The sequence below is a fragment of the Myotis daubentonii genome, chromosome 3 (assembly GCF_963259705.1).
Source record: "Myotis daubentonii chromosome 3, mMyoDau2.1, whole genome shotgun sequence".
NCBI lineage: Eukaryota > Metazoa > Chordata > Mammalia > Chiroptera > Vespertilionidae > Myotis > Myotis daubentonii.
In genome coordinates this window covers 182,276,894-182,299,826 of record NC_081842.1, presented here as the reverse complement: position 1 = coordinate 182,299,826, position 22,933 = coordinate 182,276,894, and the positions used below count along the sequence as shown (strand labels likewise).

Sequence of the window (22,933 nt, the reverse complement as noted above, 5' to 3'; positions counted from 1 at the left end):
AGACTCCGGTGGCAGGGGTGAGGGCACACGGGGGAGGGAGGAAGGCGAGACCCACAAGGCTGCTAGGCCCGGGCCCTGTGGGTAGGTCTCAGCCAGGAAGGAGGCTCTCAAATCGTTCAGGAGTCGGCCCAGGGATGACAGGAGCGTGGCAGCGGGCACTTACATTGTCGTTCTGGAAGGAGTGGAGGAAGTTCCCTCCCAGCTCGCCGTCGTCTCGCGGGGTGCCTGGAGGATTGCTAATGCCACTTATGTTGTTAGGAGAATTCTGCGGGGAGAGGAGAGGAGAGGAGGTGAGCCCCGGCCCCGTGGCCTGCCAGCCGGACTGGGAGACAGGCTTTCTGGGGGAAGGGGTGGGGGTGGGGGCACAGGGTGGCGTGTCCAGGGAGGAGACATCAAACACTCACTTTTGGAAGTCCATCTATGTCACCTGACCCTGGAAGCAAGAAAGAATCCCGCTCAGTCTCCTGCCCACGCTTCCGTGGAGAGGCCTCTAAACCCTTCCACCCGAGTCCCCCGCTATTTCTGTGCAGAGGATTTCTCAGATCTTCCTGTGGGCAGGCGAGGCCAGGGCCGTGGGCCAGGCCCAGCTGAGCCAGGAGCAGAGGCCAAGAGGAGGCTGTGGGGCAGGGCCGGGTGGGGCAGCAGGCTCACCTAACGATCCGTTCATGTGGTGGGGCTCCATGCCGCCCATGCCTCCCATCGGGCCGTCGGAGCCTGGACCCATCGGGAACTGAAAGAAGCACAGAGACGGCGGCTGAGCGGCCCAGCGGCCCGGCCTCAAGGAGCTCCCACTCTGGGGGCTCCTCCCTCACACACTCAAGGCCCAACACTGGACGTTCAGGTCGTGTCTGCTTGTTGGCTATTATGAATCAGGCTATGAACATTGTGCACAATTACTGTGGGGACACGCGTTTTCCTTTCTCTGCGCAGAGACCTAGGCATGGACTGGCAGGGTCGCGGGTGACTGCTGGACCTTCCGCAGAACAGGACGGCCGGACTGCTCCAGAGCAGCCGCAGCCCCGGACACGCCACCAGCAGGGGGCGGGGCTCCGCCTCTTCCCGTCCTGGCCGACACGGGTTGGAAACGACAGCCATCCTCCTGGGTAGGAAGTGGCATCTCATTGTCGTTTTCGTTTGCCGAGCGTCATTTCATTGTTTACTTGTTCTTCTTTGAAGGAATGTCTATTTGGACCCTTGGTCCATTTTTTAATTGGGTTCCAATTAAGAGTCCTTTACGTATTATAGATTCAAGCCCCTCATCAGAGATGTGATTTACAGGTGTTTCCCCTCTGCGGGGTGTCGAGTCCTCAGAAACACACAAGTTTAAGTTTTGCTCGGTCCCGTGCAGCACCTGTTTTCTTGTCACCTGTGCTCGGGGGTTGCAGCTAAGCCAGCTCGGCGTGGCCCAGGCCACAGGACCGACGCGTCAGCTCTGCCATTCGGCCTCGCGTCTGCCTGGGGTGAATTTTGGGTGTTGGTGTAAGCAGCAATCCTTCACTCAGGGAGTCCTTGCTCAGATTACAATTAAGTTACAGTTGTAATAAAGAAATTACGAAAGTCCTGTTTAAGGTGGCTGCCCTTCCTGGCGACATTTTTTTGAGTCCTCAAGCAGTTTCGTTTCTCAAAGTCGAGTCACTCCCTTGGCCGCATGAAGTTCTGTGCAGCCCCTCTGCCTCCCTACCCACGACCCCCAACATCTAGGCTCCTCATGGTCTCTGTACAGACCCTCAGACGGTTCTGGGGACGCAGCATATGTTTCTTTCTCAGTGTTAATTCCTTTCTCCATTCTCATCTCAATGCATTTCCTAATCAGAGAAGGACAGTACAGCAGGCCAACATTTTAACATCTTCCCTGTGGGCGCGTGCCTGAGGCTCTCGATTTCTATAGTCAAAACCTCATTAACCGCACCTGCATGTTTTGAGGAAACTGACAAGTGAACGAACACTCCCGTTACTTCTGAGAGCCTCAGGCCACAGGTGAGCCTACCGGCCCCTGGGGAGCAGCGTGGGGGCGAGGTGTCCAGGACATGGAGCAGGAAAGTGGTTCGCAGACTAAATGGAAGTTGCCAAATCAACTGTGTACTGCCGGCCAGACACGCAGGCCAGCGAGCAACGTCTACGTTTGTGTTTGGACAAGAGAACAACAATCTCCGATTTGCATTTTCTTCACAGGAATCGAGAGGACGACTTGAAGCTCCAGTTTTCAGGTCAAAGCGTCCAAGGCCTGCGGTCGGACCTGCTTCCACGGCAGGACGCGCCGCACACTTGACCTCCGGCAGGAAGCTCGCCCGAGTGCCGGCAGGATCTGTCGGCGTCAGCGCTGCGCAGAAAGGCCCAGGGTGCTTGTCATCAGAGCCCCGCTCTGCTCACCCGGAGGACGGGCCGCAGCCTCTGCCTCAGCAGCAGCTGCTCAGCTCAGGGGCCGGCGGTGACGGGCTCCTCAGGGCTGCGTCCCACCGCACACGGCTGCCGCTCTCTCTGATGGAGCCTAGGCGTCTCTTTGGAGGATGCAAAGAACTTCTGATGGGTTTAGCAGGACGTGCCCGTCTCCTCCCAGCCTGCGCGGCCGGAGGCGCGCAGCACCTTCCTCCTGGCCGTTTACCGCCCTAGTGCAGCCGCAGGTGTCCTCCCACCTGTCGTTAGAGTAACACGGCCGTTCGTCCTTTTTCCAGCGGCGTCTGGGTCCCACTGGCGCCGGTGTCCTCATTCTCATCACCGGGACCCTTGGAAAACACGGTCCCAAGGCTCACAGCATGAAACCGAAACCTGCCCCGTCCCGACAGCACGGCGGCTCCCCTGCAGGCAGAGCCACAGGAGGCGCCGTCGGGCCCATGACTGCAGCACTCGAGTCGCACCCCTGGGAGCCACAGGTCACCAGGGACAGACCGTGGTCAGGAGGAGCACGGGGACAGCGACCATGGGAGGAGGGGATGGACGCCATTTCCGTGGGACACTGAACAGGGTGCCTAGTCCCCGTCTTGGCCGCTGTATAGGTCTCACACTTTCCCACCCAAGTTTCTGCAGCTGCTGCCATAAACCAGGACCTTGTGTGTCCTGGGATGTCGTCCTGGGACACGAGGCTTCTGGAGCTAAAACGCGATGGCTGGTCACCCTCGTGAGAAATGGGTGCTGAGGCGGGCGGTGGGAGGTGCTGAGGGGAGGGAGGGGCGAGGGGCATCAGATGTGATGCCAGGTTCCCATCCACTGACCCTGGTTACCTTGGCACCCGAGGCGGCGGCCACGGACCCTCACCACAGAGGCTGCAAGAGCTTAAACATGCGCCGTGGCCAGCGTGGGGCCGCTCATGCCGGAGTTCAGCACGTGGGGTGGTTTAGACGTCACATTAAGAACTGAGCCAACAAAACCAAATAGAGCACCCCAAAAGCCATAGGCAATTGGGGGCCCCAAGCCCACCCTCTGGCTCTGCAGTCCACAGACTTGATGTCACAGGCAGCCTCCTTTCCAAACCCTGAGCTCCAGGGGGCAAGGCGGGCTGGGCCGACGTGGGAGGGCTGCCTGGAGGAGAGAGACCGGCACCGTCCTCGGGGTGCTCCCAGCTGGGAGGGAGACAGGCTCCAGCTGCATCGCCAAGTCCCACATGACACAGACTGAGGGGCAGGGAGTGGGTGATGAGAAAAGGTAGAACTGCAGCTGCAGCATCACTGAAGGTGGGAGCTTAGAGGGGCCAAGAGGGGGAGGGGGGCTTCTTGCCAGGGGAATGGCCTAAGAGAGGCAAAGAGGTGCAAGGGGCGAGGGTCACAGGGCGGCAGGTCCCCAAGTAGGCACGTGCTCCTGCGTGGCCCCCCTCTTCGCTGCGTGGCCAAGGAAACAGGCACCAAAGGGTGTGGCACGGCCCAAACCCCACCCGCAGCCGGTGCTTTCCGGCACCAACACCCCACACAGGGCAGCAGGGCCCCTACCGTGGGCACCCGCTCTGACCAGGTGAGTGGGAATCACTCCATCCCCTTCTCTCCTGGCCCCTGGCAGCTGAGATGGGAACTGAGGTGCCCAAGAGTTAATCACTTTTCTGATGGTTTATTTTATTCATCTTTGGAAACAAATGGCTGAAATCAATTAAACTTGCTTTCCCCTCAGCTGCGGAAGTTAATTATGATTTGTTATGGTATCTGATATGTAAATTGTTAGAAAGCAGACTTACGTTGGACCGGCTGCCTCCAGGCGGCACCGGATTAATCATTGTGTAGATGTTGTCACTGGAATTTGTTGAATCTGTAGAATAGTGGAAACCCGCAAGTCGGGGTGATTAATTCATTTCTTAATTAAAACAAACTCGTGGCACTTGAACTCATTCTTTTGTATTTTATCACCTAAAATTTCCTTTAAGTACCGCCATTTTCTGGCTAATTTGTATTTAATGAAGATTCACAAAGTTTTTAATCACAGAAAATTCAACTGTGAAAACCACTCAACCCTGAAATGAAGACTTTTGGGGTGTCTGGACATCTGGACAGCAGTGTGGACAAGGAAAAGGGGGATTACAGGTCCCAATTCTCGGCTCCCCACCCCACCTCACATCTGCTCCTGCTGGGACAATGCAGGGGCAGCCAGATCGCCACCTGTGCTCTCCCTAACCCAGCAGTTTTAATCAAATCGGGGAAAGAGAAACACCTCACATCACCCAGGGGCCGCCCTGCCAGGCTGGTGGGGCAGGGGGAGAGGCAGGGCTGGGCAGGAGCCACATTAGCATATGGAGTGGTTTAACGTGACCCAGTCTGAATGTAGGTCATGCAGCTCATAAAAATGCAGCAGCAGAAAGGAGTCGGAGTGGGAGCCGGAACATCACGCTGCCGCCCGCCAGCTCCACCCCTGCGGCTGAGAGTTTCCCGCTATGGGGAGCCGAGAGGGGAGGGTGGGAGAGAGGGACCCCTCCGTCTCCCCAATTAGGCAGAAAGGTCTCCTTAGGAAACCAGCTAACAGGTTTGTATCAGGAGCAGGCCCCCTATTCCTCAGGCAGAAATCCAACCACCTCTCACTTTTTATTTCTGGGTGGTAAGGGCTGCATGCTGAACTCCTCCTAGCTGGTGGCATGCTATTCTTAGCCGGAGAGACACACAATCGTGATGCTGCGTGTGTGCTGTATGCCCTCCTCTGGTTAAAGGAAAAGGGAGAAGGGGCCTCCTACAGAGAGGACCGGGCACAGAGTCCTGGGCTCCGGCTGCCAGAATCCAAAAGCCCCTTCTGTCACCTGGAGAAATGTACAGTCAGCTAGGGGTCCCTCAGACCAAGGGCCAGTGAGACTCCTGTCCCAGATCCCCCTGCTCTGCTCGTCCCTTAACCAGAGAGGAGCCGTGATCTGGCTGAGGCCACACAGGGGTTTCATGGCACCAGGGGCCTCATGCCGCCCAATCCCGGATGCCAAGATGATCTGCAGAGGATGTGCTGCTCAGGAGCGGCTGGCAAGCTCTGGCTCTGCACCTGTGCCCCTCCAGGACTCCCTGCACCCCTCCCCAAGCCCTCACCTGCAGGACTAGGCATGATGGGTGTTCCTGGGGGGCCGCCACCGCCAGGAGGTCCCTGGAGATGAGACAAAAATCAACATCAGAAACCCAGGGTGGTAACATGGGGGTGAGGCCACCGAGCTCCAGCCAGGACAGCAGCAAGCGCTCACCGGGCCCAGCCGGCACTTGGCTCTCGCTCATCCTCCATCACGCACGCAGAGCCCGCCTGTTTGAGCCTTAGGGGACTGGACTTGGCTTCTCCCCTTTCTTCCTTTGAACCGAGGTGTGTGTGTGTGTGTGTGTGTGTGTGTGTGTGTGTACATGTGTACTCCTATGCATGCTGACTGACGAAACCAGAGCCTGTGCTGCAAGCCACCCACCCACTAGTCAGCCCCCAGATGGGGATGCCAATTCCAGGGCTTGTTGGAAACTCTGGGACCAGCAGGAGGTACAAACTCCAGAATACTGACAGGAAGTTCTAGCACAGCTGGAATCTGTGCTCCGATGTGTTTGAAAGGGAAAGAGGCAGGGCTCCCTGAGGAGTTCTCTTGCACACTCAGTCACAAGCGGCTCGACATGCAGCACCCGACTCACACACTTACCACGTAGGTACCGGGTGATGAGGAGGAGTATGGAATCTAGAAACAAGAGGCAGGGAGCACGTGTCAGAGTCACTTCCGCCAACAGGCAGCACTTTTTGGCTTCTAAACCCACTTGGGGACACGACCCCTTCTTGATGGGACTGGCTGTGGCACCCTCCGAACCAGGGGCAGGGGTGTGAGCCAAGTCCAGCTCCTGCACCGAGCTGATCCTGAAAACCTCCCCGGGAGCCTGGGGGGCCCTCCAGCTCCAGAGGGCAGGACAGCAGGAACGTCGCCCCACGCCTCTATGCTTCTCCCTGGACCGTCTGACCGTCTGTGCGTGGCCCCTTCCCAGCCTTCCTCTGAGTGCTGGTCCTGCAGGAGCCTCTATGTGAACAGTGCTCGGGTCCCAGCTCTCAGCTCACACCTGTTTCTGCAGAGCAGTGGGCTGGGCTGCGCAGGGCTGAGCCCAGGATGGCCCCGGCATGTTACTCCCAAGCTCAGGCCTACAGGTGGGCTTCTCCTGGAGGCGTCAGGTAGAGACCTGGTGTATCTCCCCTCCAACCTGGGGACAGGAACCACCCTGCACCTCACAATCCCCTCCCTGGCAAACATGCCCACGTGACCTGGTACTCACTGAGTTAGCACTGTTAGGATTGGGCCAGGGTCTGCCAGCTCCCGGGCCCCTGATGGAGGGAGAGATGGAGACAGTGAAAAAGGTGCCGTCAACTCCAAGGGTGGTGCCAGCAGGGGCAGAGTGAAAGGGCTGAACTGACTGACAGGAAGTCCTGCCTAGCAGCCCAGGGCCTGAGGGACCACCGGGTTCTGGGGTTGTAATGGGTAGTTCCATGGGGAGAGACCTACCAACTCCTGTAAGTTACATGGAAACCTGTGAAATACAGAAAACCTCCGCATGTGTGCTTGCCTAGGGATCTATCACCGCAGAAGGGGTAAGAAACGCAGAAGCATACAGAAAACCTCCGCATGTGTGCTTGCCTAGGGATCTATCACCGCAGAAGGGGTAAGAAACGCAGAAGCCCTAGAACGGCCTACAGGGGTCACATCTGGACCCTCCCACTCTGTGCTGTGTGAGCCGCGCAAGCGGCTTCGCCTCTCTGTGCCTCGGTTACCCGCCTGTAGCTGACATAACCTCCTCGCGGGCTATTACGAAGATTAGGTGAGCTGAGCCATGTAACATGCTGAGAACCGTGCTGGGCATGTAAAGCACCCTATGGGGTGGCCGCACCACCAGTACGGGCAGCAGCGTTCTCGCTGCACTGATGAGGAGACTGAGGCCCCGAGAGGGGCCAGTAATGGCTCAGGTCACAAGTGTCCCGGGAGGGCAGCAGAGGGTGGGAAAGCCATGGGCTCTGAGCCGCTGGCGGGTCACTTTGCCTTACATGTTAATCCCGGGCATGGCGGGGCCGAGGGAGTTGGGTGGTGGTCTCATGCCGCTGCCGTAATTCTGCAACGATAACCAAGGGTCAGTCTATGAGAAGGAGAAGGGGAACCGGAGAGAGAAAGAGGGAGGGAAAACAGACAGAATATAAGTGAGAGGGTTAGTCTGTGAAGAGAATCTGATGAGAAAAAATAACACATTTGTTTTAAAAAGGTGGAGGGAGGGCGGGAACCACGTGATGGGATCACGATGACAAGCCAGCACAGAGGGACAGTCACAGCTTTAGACGCAGCTTCGGGGCTCCAAGGGGGTTCTCTCAAAAGCACACGGACGTCAAGCAAGCCCCTCACACCTCTGGGCCCCTCCCCCTCAGGTCCAGGCGGGGAAAGGGGAATGGACGTACGAGATCTGACTGGGAAGGGCCAGCACCTCGGACACAATGAGGGAGGAGCTGCTGGCAGGCTGGGGCCGGGGCCGGGGCCAGGGCTGAACGAGGAGGGGAAGAAACAGTCCCAAAAGCCTGACCTGCAGCTGTCCCCAAGGCCTGGCATGTACAGACACCCCCCAGCCCAGGCCTGGGTGTGCCCCCGCCCCTAGACCAAGCTGCCTAATCCAGGCATCAGCATGTGGGGCCTCACCAGGCACAGTGCCCTGAGCAGGAGGTTTCTACCCTCAGAAGGAATCCAGGTTCTGTTTGAGAGAAGAGTCCAGACAGAATTGGGAATCTCCCAGGAGTCCCAGCCCAGCTCAGTCCAGCCCAGAGGCAGGTGGGACGGTCCACAAGAGCACCTGACCAGGCCCCCGGGCCTTCCACCTGGGTCATCTCCTGTTGCAGACAAGCCTGCCTCCCCTTCCCAATGCTATTTTCTTGGCAGGAATGACTGCCCACCTCCCTTCTCCACCAGGTGGGGTCCTACACACCCTCCAATACCCAGCTCAGACTGCACCTCCTCTGGGAAGCCTTCCCTGCCCCACCCTTTGGGGTTAACTGCTCCGTCCTACTCCCAGAATGCCTTGCACTCCCCTCCTCCACTGCCCACACCACTCTGGATTATGATCACGACCACCTGTCCATCTCCTACTGAACTCCAAGTGCCTTTGGAAGATGGGAGCTGCGTCTTCATGACCTGCCAGCCCCTCACTCCCTGCAGCAGCGGGCACACACTAGGTGCCGAATCGATCAGGGAAGCAGTGAAGGAGAGAAACGTAAGGTGAGCCTGGCTGTGGCTTAAGCTCTGTCCTGCAGGAGAATCTGAAAGAAGTAGGCTGGTAGAATTGGTGGCACAGGAACAGCCCAAATGAGCTGTTCTCTACTGAGCACATAGCAAGCGTAATACATGGGCCCTGGCTTGGTCCTTGTGACAGTGCCACGGGGCTGGGCTCATCCCTGCTCCACAGGAGACTGAGGGTCTCAGGGAAGAAAGATCTGCCCAACGTCAGGCAGCAAATGACACAACTGGGTTTCAACCGGGATCTGAAGCCTCCGGATCACTCTCTGTGCCACACCCCGGAGGGGCCAGAGGGATGGGTGAAGAGGAAGTCAGAGCCAGAGCTACCAACTCAGAGCCAAGCCCAGGCTGCTGCTGAGTTCTTCAGCCAGGGACCATCTCCCCAACCTCACTGCCGCGGGGCCACCTCCTCTGCCTGGTCACCCACAGAGGGCTTGGAGGCCAGAAGAATGCCCCAAGGGTGTGGACAAGTGCAGGAGCAGCCAGGCTGGCTGGCAATGAGCAGGGCCTGGAGTTGGGGGAGGCAGGGCAGGACAGCCACAGAGGGACCCCTAGGCAGCCAGCACTCTTCTTTAAAATGTGTTGTTTTTTTTTAATGTTTTATTGATTTTTTGCAGAGAGGGAGAGGGATAGAGAGTTAGAAACATTGATGAGAGAGAAACATCAATCAGCTGCCTCCTACACACTCCCCACTGGGGATGTGCTCACAACCAAGGTACATGCCCTTGACCGGAATCGAACCTGGGACCCTTCAGTCCACAGGCCGACACTCTATCCACTGAGCCAAACCAGGACTAAAATGTTTATTTCTTAACTACCCAAGTTTATTTCAAACTACCCAAGGATAGTTTGTCCACTGATTTTTAGAGAGTGGAAGGGCAGGAGGAAGGAGGGTTGGAGAGAAGGAGGGAGGAAGGGAGGGAGGAAAACATGGGTGTGATTGGTTGGTTGCCTCCCACAGGGACCAGGAAAAGAACCCACAACACTTCAGTGTGTGGGCAACACTATGACCACTGAGCAACACCAGCCAGAGCCAGCCAGCACTCTTAAAGCCCGCCTCCCACACGCCTGATCAGGGCTGAGCAGGTGTGCGCTGACCCTCGAGCAAACAGTGGAGGCTCCAGGGACATGTCAGGGGGCAGTGAGTAGAGCCACGGATTTGGGGTCAGCACACAGGGGAGGTTAGCACCCGGGCTCAGCCACTTGCTGGCTACTTTGGGCAAACTCCACAATTAACAATAATGCTTACCTGGCCGTGCTATGTACTTTTTATCACTTATCTGTAATCCCTCACAACCCCACCACTATTCCCATTCTAAAGGTTAAAAAACTGAGGCACAGAAGCGGAGTGACAGTGCCTCTAGCAGCTACGCCAGCAGCAGAGCTGGGACTGGGTGCCTTGTCTGCAGACTGGAGACAAAGAACGGCCGACCCGACAGGGCCCGTGAGCAGACGACATGCTGGCTCTGAGGTGCTGTCAGTCCTCAGGGTGTGCACGGACGCTGGCTGTGGGCAGCAGAACAAATGCCAAAGCCCCTAATCCTGCCTTACGCATCCCAGAACCTCGGCTCCCGAGGACCCTAAGCCCCACGTGCAGCTATGAGATCCTCTCTACAAATCTCAGCCTCATTCGGGCTCCTCCAGAACAGAACAGGAAGCTCACCGCCTGCCCAGGCAGTCCACTGAGAGAGAGAGAGGGGGGGGGGGGGGGGAGAGAGAGAGGTGTCTGTCTTCCAGGGGCCAAAGCTACTGTGTCCTGTTGCCCTCCCAGCAGGAGAGCGACCTGCACGTGGAGCAAAAGCGGGGAGGGAGGCCTGGGGCGGGCGGAAGCACAGTGTGAGGACAAGTAGGGTGCTCACTCCCCAAAGACGCCTCAGGGAGGGTCCGGGCACCACCTGTGGCTCCTGCCCCTGCCCCGCCCAACAGCAGCAGGGCTGCTTCCTGGAGGGACCGTGCCCACCAGGTCCTCTCCCCTTGGGAAGCGTGGACCCTGGAGGGCCACTCACACCTCCCCGTTTCACAGACAACGAGCTGGAGGACCAAGGAGGCCAGAGACTCGCCCAAGGCCACACGGCAAGTCACGGGGAAAGTGGGGCTAAAGTCAGGTTTGGGGGAAAGAAAGAAAAACACCAGGAGAACAGGCTGCTGTTGGAGTGGGCTTGCCTTTTAGGATTAGGGCAAGGCCTCCCTGAGGTGTCCCCACCACCAAGGCAACAACCTGAGAAGGAAGGGGCTGGCCTGCTGCCAGCACAATGCGGGGCGGGGGCAGGGGGGTTGGGGTGCAGAAGGGAGGTGTGTGTGTGTGTGGGGGGGGGGGATGCTACTCCAGCCCCAGGGAACCAGAAACCAAACATCTAGGAGGGGCCCAGAGCATCCGAACATCTATAAGCAGGTGGGAAGGAGAAGCAGGCTCGTGGGCAGGGCAGGAAGTGAAGGACCCTCTGCCCTCACTCCAGGGAGCTCCGCCCTGACCCAAACTTCTGGCTTCTTTCAGGCAGTCTTCCCAAGGGGGAGAGCGGAGCACCTGCCACAGCTCCTGCAGGAGCAGCCACCTTCCCCCACTAAGATGGGAGCCAACCGCGAGGAGGCTCTGAAACAGGGATGGCCTGCCGACCCTGCCTGCTGGCCCTGGGGGGCGTCCCGGTGACGGGCTATGGAGCTGCGGCACAGGGAGCGAGCGCGGTGCGGTAACCGTAGAGAGGTAGACAGGGCACTTGAAATCTTCGGCAGGGCCCGAGTTTATGACACAGGCAAAAGCTCCGGGCTGAAGTGAGCTGGGCCTGGGCAGCCTGGCCTCCTCCCACCTGGTGGCACCAGGGGGGGACAGAGGCCTCGGGGGCCCACAGAGGAGAAACTGTCTGTCCATGGTGAACCGGAAACAGCTAGGACAGCCGCTCATCTGTCCCGCCTTTGGGTCATGATAAAGCTCAAGTCCACCCACCCAGGACAGGAGGAGGCTCTGGGACTCCGGGAGGACCACCCACGGCCTGGGTACAGCCCCTCTGCCTTCCCAACCCCTCACACCACAGGCTAGCACACCCCTCCCCGGGAGGGCCAGCCAACCAGGACCCTCCCTGGGATCCCTCCCCTCTGCCTGCTGAGGGGCTGTTCCTGGCTGTGCGTGGGGCCAGCGAGCCTGGGGCAGAGAGGAGCTGGGGACCTGGCCGCACCCTCTGCTCTCATCCCTGCAAGCTGAGCGAGGTGGAAAGGCGGACAGACTGTGGAAGAGGAGAGAAGGCGGGGGCACACAAATGGTCAGGGGAATGGATGGACACAGGCAGTTACCTGTGGGCCGGGACCCATAGGTCCCATGCCTCGAGGAGGGTTCATTCTCTGCATTGATCCTCCCATGTTGGGGTGCCCTGCATGAGAGAGTAGATGAGCGGTGAGTGGCAAGGCAGGCAGTAGAGGGAGGAGCCCCTCCAGCTCCCCACGCCCCGGCGGCCCACCCATCCCTCTCTACCTTGCTGTCGTGTGGGGTCCATGGAATTGGGCAGCAGTGGCTGTGTCCCAGGAACTCCTCCCGGAGGCTGAAAGAGATGAGACAGGAGCTGAGGGCTGCTCCCCAGGCTGGAGGACAGAGGGGGACACGCCTGCATGCCCCAGCTCCCCACTTGACCAGCTAGGGCCACTCATGTCCTCCCCAAGCCCATTCCTGCTGCCTGCCAGCCAGCGGGAGGTCCCCTGGGGGTGGCAGCCAGCCGGGGGCCTTAGCACCCGTGTGGGTCGGGCTTCGTCTCTGGGCGAGGAACCACTGCTCCGCCCTGCTGCTTTGTGGGCCCGTATCCCGCCGCAGCCGGGTCTCGCTCTGGCCACGCTGCCCGCCACCACTCCTCAGTGGCAACAGCCCCTCCCTCTCACTACCAACCCCCTACCCTGTCTCTCCTTCGCCTCATGGAGATGTAACTCATTTTGTCCTTATCTCTAAACTGTGGGGATCCAGAGACCCACCAGCTAAAACCCTGTAACAATGGGAGGAGGTGGCTGAGATGGAGGCAGAGGGGAACGAGGCCCAGAGGCCCCAGGGACCTACTGGCAGAGCCAGAGAGACCACCCGGGACTGCCGAGTCCCTCACGTGAAATGCCACCCCCCCACGCCGGGGGTGCAGAGCCCTTGGAAGCGGGGCGAGCAGGGGGCTGTGAGCCTGCTCCCCAAGCCCGATGCAGGGATGTTACTGTTAGGATGGCGAAGGCCAGGGGCCGTGGCTTTCTTGGCACACCTACTAATATGATTTACTGGGGCCCGGCTGGCATGGCTCAGTGGTTGAGCGCTGACTACGAACCAGAAGGTCACAGTTCGATTCCTGGTCAGGACACATGGTGCAATGCCCGGGTTGCAGGATCGATCCCCAGTAGGGAGCGTGCTGGAGGCAGCCGATCAATGATTCTCTCTCATCATTGATGTTTCTCTCTCTTCCTTTCCCTTCCTCTCTGAAATCAATAAAAAAACATATTAAAAGTGATTTACTTGGGACTCAAGTTATTTCAGCTGCCATTGCAAAAGAGAGAGTGAGCGCTGGGGTGAAAGTTTACTCTAGAACCCCAGGCCCGAGGACTAGATGCGGGCCCCGCCTTTGAGAGGAAAGGCCTTTGGGAAAGCAGGCCATGCTTTCCCACCTGCAGAAGCCAGTGCTTCCGAGGTGGCACCTGTGATGGGGACCCCCACCCCACCCGCTCACTGCCACGGGAGGGCTGAGTGGGACCCTGGTCTGCCTTTGGCCCAACAATGAACTCCAAACCGGTATTGGAACGAGGTGGTGGGAAGGGAAGGGACCAGTCTTCAGTTCAGCTTCCGAATGCGGTGTGTATGGTGTCTAGGGCGGGGGAGGCTTATGGGACGGCCACAGGCCTGGGGAGCACCCGGTGTTCATGAAGTGGCACCTCCCGTTTCTACCTGAGGGGGCGGAGGGAGAAGGAACAGGACACTGGGTGACGACACCCACCCTCTCTCTCCAGCTGGGGTTCAGGCTGCTCTGACCTCTTGCTTTCTCTCAGCCCTGCTTCCTCTCTAAGTCCCCAAGCTCTGAGTCACTTGGCTGGCGTGTGTCTGCCCTCTTGGGGGGCTGGGAGATTTCTTGAGCCTGTTTGCCTCTGAGGCTGTTTGATTTGGGGGGGTCCCAGGATGTTGAGGTAGGAAGAGCAGCTGCGGGGGTTGGGCAATGTCTGGCGGCAGGTAAGAGGCTGGTTCTTACAAGACTTTGTGGCAAGCCAATGACCCTGAGATTCTTGTCCCTCTACGGGCCCTCTCATCGCGCTAAGCCAGGGGGCCATGTGAGCCTGAGCCAGTCCTGCTGCCTCCACCTGCGCTGGGTGGGGGTAGGCGGGAGGCTTCTGGTGACTGGCAGCCCCAACCGAGTCATTCTCCAAGGAACTCCCAGGGGCAAACCCTCCCCTCCTTGGAGGACGAGAATTTCTCGAGTTCCCAGGAAACAGGAAAATCGGTGTCACGTTCTGACGGGGTGGCGGGAGGTTGGGAAGACTGGCTTCTCACACCAGGTACAGATAACGATTCATTCTCCATTTGCTCTTGGGTACGTGCTCATGACTGACTGACAAATAGAAACACGTCTCCTCCTCTCGTGTCCCTTCACAGCTGGAGGAAGGGCCACAATTATGACAAGAAAGCGTCCTGGGGCAGAGCCGGTTCAGGCCAGGGGAGCCCCGCACGGGCAGAGGGAGAGTCGCAGCTGGGGCCCGGGTGTGTGATGGCGGAGGAGGCCCACTTGCCGACTGGTTAAAACAAAGGCAGGGGCCGCACTTCCACAGCCACGAGAGCTAAATAACAGGTGAGGTGCGGACAGCACTGGCCCCGGAGCTGGAGCTGGACTGGAGCCCAGCTCACGGGGAGACTTCGGACGTCACTGCCCCACCACCCTGACCTTCTGTGTCCTCATCTGTGAGGTATCCAGGGGGCCCTCCTGCTCAAAAAACCAAGTCTCTAATTCTTCTTTCTACATTCGTCTCCTTCATGTCAAGAGAAAATAGGAAAGAAAAGACTTCTGAAGAAAAAAAAAGGGGGGGGGTAGGAACCTGAGAGGCAAATTAACTTCAAAACCCGGAGGCTCCTGGTTAGAAGCAGCACTCCGTGGTCCCCGCACACCGGCTCACGCAGGGGCCTTCTTGCGGAGCCTTGGGAAGGAAGTAATCCCACTCAGAGAACACTCAGCTAGCTGGCAACCAAGCTCCCAGCTCCAGAGGCGACAAGGGCTGGAGGCACTGGAGCTGCTGTCAGGTTTTTTAAGGGCTTTTGCAAGGTCAAAGAATTATACATAAAAAATATTTTGGCATAAAAAGAAATTTCCCTTAAGTTTCTTTAAGGTTTGGTCTGTCCTCAAAAGAGGATATTCATCTGTCCGTCACCAGCGTCACTCCCGCCCCTGGATGGGCTGAACTGGGGCGGGGCCCGGGCCAATTCTCCAGACCACCTAGAACTGCCAGCACAAGGGGCCAGCACGAGGCGCACACCCCAGGCCGAGGAGTCCTCCCCGTAAGCAGACCGCTTTTCTAATTACAGGAACAAATCCTTCCTTGTGTGGAGCTGGGTCTGGGAAGCAGGCAGACATGGCCGAAAACTCCCGAGCGTCCTGCTCTGCTGCCTCCCAGGCTCCTGATCTAAGCATTCCTACGGGCCATTTCTCCCCTTAATAGCAGGATTCCATTTACCAGCCTTGGCAATTCGCTAAAGCTTCCAGGAAAAAATGCACATTGTCAATTAACTTCATTAAGGAGGAAGACCCTTTTCCAAGAAGGGGCTGGGAGGGAAAGGGGGATGTTACCACCTTCCCTGGCAGAGCTGAAACCCTGCGTTCCCACCCCAGCGCCTGCTGCTGTGCCCTCCAAGCTCCAGCACTGCTGCCCGAGCTGCCCAAGAGGAGCAGGCAAAATGCTGGCCGGGGCTGCACCAGGGCACGGAGTGGACACAGGGCCCTCCCGGGGACCTGCTTGCAAAGTTACCCTGTTAAAACCTGTCCCCCCACCTCCCAATCCTTTCCTCACATTATGACGGGAGTCAAAGTCCAACTGGGGTCAAGGGTGGCCGCGTGAGGGGAGAGAGAGAACATGAAGAGGTACCGTACCTGGTTTCCCATTCTGATCGGGGGCCTGGGGCCGCCTGCGTATCGCGGTGACATAAAAGGCTGCAATTACAGGGAATCAGTTCAATGACAGCCTGCGCTCCCGCACAGCGACAAACAACAAATGCGCTCCAGCCACAAAGTCCAGTTTGGTTACAACTAGCCATCTTTTCAATTCTCTTTCTCCCCGTGGCCGCTTCCCTCTGGGCAAAACTTCCTTTGGGCAGAGGGAGCGGTAGGTGCCACCACACACGGGACCCTGCCTCCGCCTCCGTTCATGGAGATCGACTCTGGGTGACGGGGCAGCAGCTGGGACTTGGCACAGGACGCGGACGAACAGTGACATCCATGTGGGCAAGGGAGGGAAACCCCTGCTCTTGGGAAGGGCACACCATAGAGTCAGGAAAGGAGCCTAGACATACGCTCTTCGGGGTGTGCAAAGCTGGACGCGCGCACACACACAGAGACCACCGACGGTGGGGTGGGGAGGGGGAGCGAGGGCTGAGGGGACGCACAATGAGAAGGGTGAGGGGACAGCGGCTCCCTAACTCAGTGCAGGGAATGAGCAGGAAAGCTCTCAGCAGCGAGTGCACAAAGAAAAGGCTCGGATGCAGCTTTGATTACAAACGAATGGTTAACCAACTCAAAAACCAAACAAAAGTGAGAGAGGAAAAAACAAAAACGCAAAGGCCGCTGACAAGGTCACAGAAATGGCTTTCTCTTCTTTTGGTTTCATATCCAGGCGGGTGTGATGTCCAAGGAATGAAAACTCTCTTTAGAAAATAATATATTTTTTTTCCAAAACGCTTCATTTGTCAATCAAGACTCGAAGGCAATGGCAAGAGCACGTTGTGATTTTTGTTTTTCCTCTGCTGGCTCTGTCCTCCTGGTGCCCCGTGCCCCCCGGCCGGCCGGGCGGGCGAGCCCAGCGCGTTACCTGACTGTGGGGTCCCATCATGCTGCTGGGATTGTGGGGTGGAGGCTGTGCGTGCGGCGAGGGCTGTGACCCCGGAGGACCCTGTGAGGCCAGACAGTAGAGGCAGGTTATAGATCACAGCACATGGAGAAGCGCAAGAGAAGCTTAAAAGAACAAAAATTAAACCAAAACGAAGGGTGGGCGGCGGGCGTGCGGGTGGCGGGCTCTGGTTGGCGGGGAGGTGCGAGCTGCTGCCTGGGTCGCCAGCTCCTCGGTGGGAACGGCGAGCGGGAGGGAGAGAAGCTGATAAACACCTGCCTAGGGACTGACAGGAGGGAAGAACCCAGTCAAGCAAGCTCCTTTCTCAAAGCACGGGAGCAGGGCCCGGCACCGACTGGTGTTGGAGTCGAGTTTGCCATGTTAAATACGTTGGTGGTCGTGGGCGCAGCGAGCACAGTGCGCACAGAAAGTGACCCCGTCTGCCAGGCCTGTGAGAGACCTTGCCCTCAAGGAGCGCCCAGTCTGGGAGGACAGATGCAGGTCACGGGGACCTAGAGGCCTGGCTACTGATGCTGAAGGAGCGGGTGGAGCCCAGACTGAACAAACGGGGAAACGAGAGGAAGAGGTGGCTGCGGAGCACCCACCTGGGGCTGGGCACTCATTACCTTCACTGGAAAGTGGCCCCGTGAGGTGCAGTTTCTCATTTCTATTTTACCGATGAGGAAACTGTGTCTCAAGGGATGAAGGGACTTGGCCACCAACACACAGCTGGTAAATGGCAGAGCCAGGACGAGAAGCCGGGTGGGTCCAAGGCCCACCCTCACCCCTGCAGCCCCGAGCTGGGCGGGCACGTGCAGAATAGGGAGACAGGGCTGCAGGCCCCTGCCCGCTGGGTGGGTGGGTGCGGGGGCTGGGCTTTCCACTCCAGTGGGGGTGAGCCATCCACGGTTCCAGGCTGACCCCCAAAGCCCTCGGCAATGCTGGCCTCGACACCTCCCAGGAGGAACAGGCAGATGAATTCACTGAAACCATGGGGTTGGTCAAACTGTGGGCTGCAACCCATTAGTGGGTGGCAAAATCAATTTAGTGGGTTGCAACCATTGTTTCTTTAAAAAGCTGGGAACGGAATAAGAATATAGAATAAAAGATATTGGAGAGCTTTGTGTGTTCGAAGGCAAATATTTCATTAACTTCTATTTCATTTGTAAATATGTGTGTATGTACTGGGTCACCACATCAAATGTATTTCCTACTGCAAGTCACAGTCAAAGAGCATGAAAAGCCCGCCTTCCGGCCCACTGGGGGCCCTCGAGCCGGACGCCGGTGCCGAGGAGCCCTTCCCTCCCCGTTCACTCTTATCCACCCAAGGCTGCTGTTGCCCTTGGAAGTTGCCTTTGAGAAAAATTTAAAACATGCATGGGAATGGGTGTGGTTACATGAAAAGAGACAGGGAGAAAGAATCTTGGAGAGACACGTTTTTCTCCCTCGTCTTCTCGCTCAGAGCCAGGCTGCCCAGCCTCTCACCTGCCTGAGCTGGTGCGTGTGGAGATCCAGAGAAGAGGCGAGCAGAGCAAGATGGAGGGGGCCAGGCAGGAACCCCACCCGGGGTGCCACTAAGGACAGGCCTGGATTTTCGTGCCCAAGCCAAGGGCTGCTCACTTCTGGAAAGCTCCACGGAGCAGATGTTCCCCTACCTGCCATGCTACTAATTTCAACAAGTGTGTGTCTTTCTAGCGGCTGCCAGCAACGGCATGGTTTGTTACCATGAGCAATTTTCTTAATTAACAGACATTAATTAGCCATTTAGCAATTTTGCAAGCATTTGTTTAGCGGCTTTCCTAAACATGAATACCACTGTGATAATGGCACTGATTAGAGGGTCCCCTAATTAACAGTACAGGGAAGGAAAATTGAAATCACATAAATTAAAAAGGAAGGGGAAGTTAATGAAGGCGGGACATATTTGCACCTGCAAGTCTTTTGTACCATAAAACTTGGGTGCAATGTAAACAAATAAGATAATTTGAAGCCAACCCCTGAAAAAGGAAAAAGAAAACGAACAGGAGGAGGGTTCAAGGGTGAGGTCCAGTTGCCAAAAAAGGGCAAAAAGGCCTTCTGTGGGTTCCTCAGCTCTTGGCAAGAAGGGAGCGCCTCCTCCCTCTAACCCTGCATCGCCCTCCTGGAGACAGCCAGTCTTCCTCGGAGCGGCCTGGCTTTGACCAGGTCCCTCGCACCTGGGCGCCCGTTAGCCGGGCGAGCTTAGTAGTGGCAGACTCCATGACTGATGACAGAAAACATAAATAAAGCGCCCAATGTGCCTAACTCCAACGGGGGCCTCCATATAGATGGCCGTGCTTACGAAGGGTCAGTACTTGAACCTGAGTCTAGGGGGCTCGACTGTCTCTTGGACGCCCCAAGGTTCGCAGGCGGCTCTGTGACTCCCTCGGGGCTCCCTGAGTGTGAGTGGACGTGGCACGGGTCTGCCTCCACACAAGTCTGCGCCGGACAGAGGCCTGGTGAGTAGTGAGGCCCCAGCCCCGCCTGTGGGGAGCAATGGGGAGTGGGCAAAGTCTGGGGAGGAGCAGCAGCTCAGAAGTCTCCCCTCTGACGGAAGCTGGGGTTCAGAACACCGAGGACAAGGGAACCTTCCCGACCAGCCGGTCATCCAAAGAGAAAACCCCACCATGATCTCCACACAGGTCACCTCCCTGTGGGGAAGCTCCTCTGCACCCGGTCAGGCTCTGCTTCTCTCCTCCCAGCGCGGCCCCTGCACCACGGGGCTCTGTGCGCCAGACAGCCCTCCCATTTACAGTGGGTCGCCCACACCACCCAGAGCTGTCCTCGCCTCTGCCACCTCCACGCACCTGGAGCTGTCCCCTCACCACACCTGGGCCAGGCTCTGTCCCTCAGACGGCACCGCAGAGGGAGGGCCCGGCACCCGGCACATTCTCAGAAGCAGAGAGCAGGGCCCATGCTGGGGAAGTGCGGCAATGAGAAGTGGTCCCGCCCCCCCCCCCCCCCCAAGCCTACACACACTCTCAACAAGAGACCAAAGTAGATTTATAGTCTTTCAACTTGCTACCCACTCAGGCAAAAGGCTAGGTAGGAGGCAGACAAAGAAGGATCTCGGTGAGGATTCTACCTTTGTAGGGATGGAGGCTTCTCTCTTCCCCCAAATCTGAACACATTTAGCAGGCGGGACACGAGGGAGGTGGAAGGGGAGAGGAGGGGGACTTGAAGCTGACAATACTGATGATTTCCCCCCAAATGGACATCTCCCCAGAGGGGCCCCCAGGCTTCTACTTACTGAAAGCTTGAACCAAAATAAGTGTGTATGGAAGCCTGTTTGTTGGCCAGGGCTCGCCCGAGTCCCGCTCCGTTTAGACCGCCTCCTCCATGGACCTTGGGGCTTTCCGCCTCAGGGGCGGCCTCCTCAACGCCCCTGGCTGGGCACAGGGGAGGTGGTGGTGGGCGGACATCCAAGGGGCATAGAACACGAGGCTCGACCAGGGTTGGGGTCCTTACTAGAAGCTCAGAGAGAACCACGCCTGACTGGCAGCCCGAGATGTCCTGCCACCAACGCCCTTCCTTCACTAACCAGGAGGAAGAGAGGCCCAGCCCAGCGGTGGGACACCCCAGGCCACTGGGGACAGCCGGTGGCACGGCCACATCTCCTGACTCCAGCCCAGGGCTCTCTTCATGACCTCACGCCCCCACTCATTGGAGATGAGGGAACTGGGTTTCAATCTGGACTCTGCCACCGACGGGACTTCTGTTCTCTCGTCAGCGAAATGGGTACAATTATAGTACAGTAACGGGTCCACGCGTCCCAGGGGGCGAACGTGGCCTCGGCCTGCATCCGCTCATGAACCCTCGGCCCCTCGCAGGGAGGGCTCTCTGTCGCTCCACTTTACAGCCGGAGCAGAGGCCCAGAAGGGCAGCCGTGCCCAGGGCTGCATGACTCTTCAATGGTAGAGCCAGATCCCAGTCTGCGGCTGGGGCCCCGGGGTCTCAGCGGGCCCGCCACCCTACAAGCCGTGAGCAGCAGAGGAAGGACTACTGGGCGCTGAAGGACTGTGGGGCACTAGTCACTCACCACATACATCTCACGGCTCTGCAAGCTCCCAGGCCAGCGGGGAGGATGAGGGCACAGTGACAAACAAGCTCAAGACAAGGGGACACATAAGCTGTGGCCACAGGCGCAGGCCACGGGGCTGGATGAGAACAGCTGGCCAGACCTCCTGCGTAATAAAGCCCCTCACTGGGGCGGGGGAGGACGGGACTCTAGAAATCCCTCTACTGAGTCTGGGAAAAGGAAGCAGGAGCTGTGCCCACTTCCTGCCTGGGCCCTCACCCTGCCCCAGACCTGTTAATGGACTTGCCATTCTGTCTCAGACGTTCCCAAGATCTCTGACCGGAGATACATCATTCCCACATTTCCTTTCAATTCTTTTTCCTGTAATTTCAACACTGGGTAGTGTTATATCCAGCAGCTTCTGAGAGTCATTAGGAGGGGCCCAGGGAGGCTCTGGGTGGGTGTGACCGAGGTAAACGCAGGGCCGTTTCACTAAAACCCTGGAGCCAGGACACAGGTAAGGGAAAGAGCCTTTGCCCAGCGCTGGCTGGCGGGGAGCGAGCATGCCCCAGCACAAGGGTCCAAGGCCTGGAAAACCACCCAGCACTCTCAGCAGCACCCCCTGTGCCTCCCGGCCACGTCTTGGCTAAGTCCCTGGTTCCACCTGAAGCCATCCATCCTCAAGACGGGCTTGTGGCTTCACAGCTACACAGCCCTGGCTTCCAAGCCCAGCTCCTCAGGGCACACTGTGAGTCTACTGGGGGACATTCTACAAGTATCGCAGGGTCGCCAGGGCCAGGGCACAGTGACAGCGGTAGGCACAGAGAAGATCCCCAGTCTTCCACAGTCCCCAGGTCTCATGCTCCAGGAGCCACTCACTGCCCGTTTCCAGGGAGGGCGGGAGCTGAACTTGCTCAAAGCCCATCGTCTTCCTGCGCTAAAGCCTGGATGCTTCCACCCAGGTGCTCTGTTGATAGAGGCGTCCGCTTCAGTCATTCTGCCTCATCTGTGGGTACCTCGTGGCTGCTCAAGGGCAGGACACTGCCTTGTACCCCACGTGAACACCCAGGGCAGGGCCCAAACAGGGCAGCAAGGCTTGGCCAGCAGGCAGACCCCCACAGCCGCAGGTACCTCTAACATTTTTGTGTTCAAGGAAGCAGAAAAAGTCGCTACCAACAGGGTAGCCAAGTTGGTTCCCTGAGCTAGACTCTGGGGTGAGGGAGGACAGCTCCTTAAAATGAAAAATTAGATGAAAAAAAACCACAAAAAACCCACCCACACCGATTTTTATTTTGAAGAAGAAAATAAAAGCTATGTGCTACGTTTAATATTTCCGAAACTCACTGCTCCTTCACCAAATGTCACCCCATTCCCCGCAGCAGCCTAGACATTGTGGGATCGCAGAACCGAGGCTCATCTCCAGGCTTTCGGGTGCCGAGGCGAGCCCGGAAGAGAGGGTGGACGAGGACAGGCTGGGGCTCGTGGTGAGCACTGGCCTGGAGAGCCCCAGCCCTAGGGTGGGGATCCTGTCTTGTCACCTGGGCCTCAGCTCACCTCTGTAAGACAGGCAGGGAGTCCGGGTGACACTCTCCCCAGGAAAGCCACAAGAGGACTGACACCCAAGCAGAAGGCGCTTCGTTACCATTTTGGCCACGTGTGCCTTTCATCTTTGCAGAAGGCCTTCGGGGAACGGGGACTTGAAGTTTTAGGTTGCTAAAAGACGAAACACCCTACACATCCCTGGCGCTCCCGACTCCTGGGCACACTGGCCCCTGGTCTGGGAAGGCAGGGGCATGGGGGCGGGTGGGGGGTAGTTTATCAACTGGCAGCGGGAGACGGACGACTTGCACTACTGGTGGCCTCTATGATCTGCCTGATGGGTGTGTCACTTTAATTGAGTGAATATAAAATTACAATTATACAGGTGGTAAAAGTAAAAGGCACGTGACAGACAATGCAACTTGCTCCTTGGACGTGAATGGTGACAGAAAATGCTAGCTACCCATTCTGGGGAGAGGGCCGAGGTGTGCCTGAGTGCTGAGGACACCCCAAACCTCGCTCTGCTCCACCCATGGCCTCCCTGGAACGGGAGGCTGACCACCTGGGGTGTGGTTGGGGGGTGGGGGGGGGAGCAGAGCTTTAAATTCTCCCTCCCTTTAACACACAGCTCGCCGAGGAAAAGTTACTTCCTCACTTGGACC

At 57.9% G+C, this 22,933-nt stretch overlaps 1 protein-coding gene across 8 annotated transcripts in view; it reads right to left on the bottom strand.

Annotated features, from left to right (window-relative positions):
• SSBP3 (single stranded DNA binding protein 3) overlaps positions 1 to 22,933 on the bottom strand; it is a 150,147-nt gene that overhangs the window by 2,327 nt on the left and 124,887 nt on the right. For 2 of the 8 annotated variants that reach the window (XM_059689474.1, XM_059689467.1), the window contains 12 exons: positions 16,679 to 16,759; positions 15,745 to 15,804; positions 12,132 to 12,198; positions 11,954 to 12,030; positions 7,441 to 7,529; positions 6,678 to 6,726; positions 6,062 to 6,097; positions 5,481 to 5,535; positions 4,160 to 4,230; positions 652 to 730; positions 405 to 433; positions 164 to 265 (listed from right to left, as the gene is read on the bottom strand). In XM_059689474.1, the coding sequence (XP_059545457.1) occupies positions 164 to 265; positions 405 to 433; positions 652 to 730; positions 4,160 to 4,230; positions 5,481 to 5,535; positions 6,062 to 6,097; positions 6,678 to 6,726; positions 7,441 to 7,529; positions 11,954 to 12,030; positions 12,132 to 12,198; positions 15,745 to 15,804; positions 16,679 to 16,759 (795 nt within the window). The remainder of the gene's footprint in view (positions 1 to 163; positions 266 to 404; positions 434 to 651; positions 731 to 4,159; positions 4,231 to 5,480; positions 5,536 to 6,061; positions 6,098 to 6,677; positions 6,727 to 7,440; positions 7,530 to 11,953; positions 12,031 to 12,131; positions 12,199 to 15,744; positions 15,805 to 16,678; positions 16,760 to 22,933) is intronic. The other 6 variants (XM_059689468.1, XM_059689469.1, XM_059689470.1 and 3 more) reach the window with 6 other exon arrangements.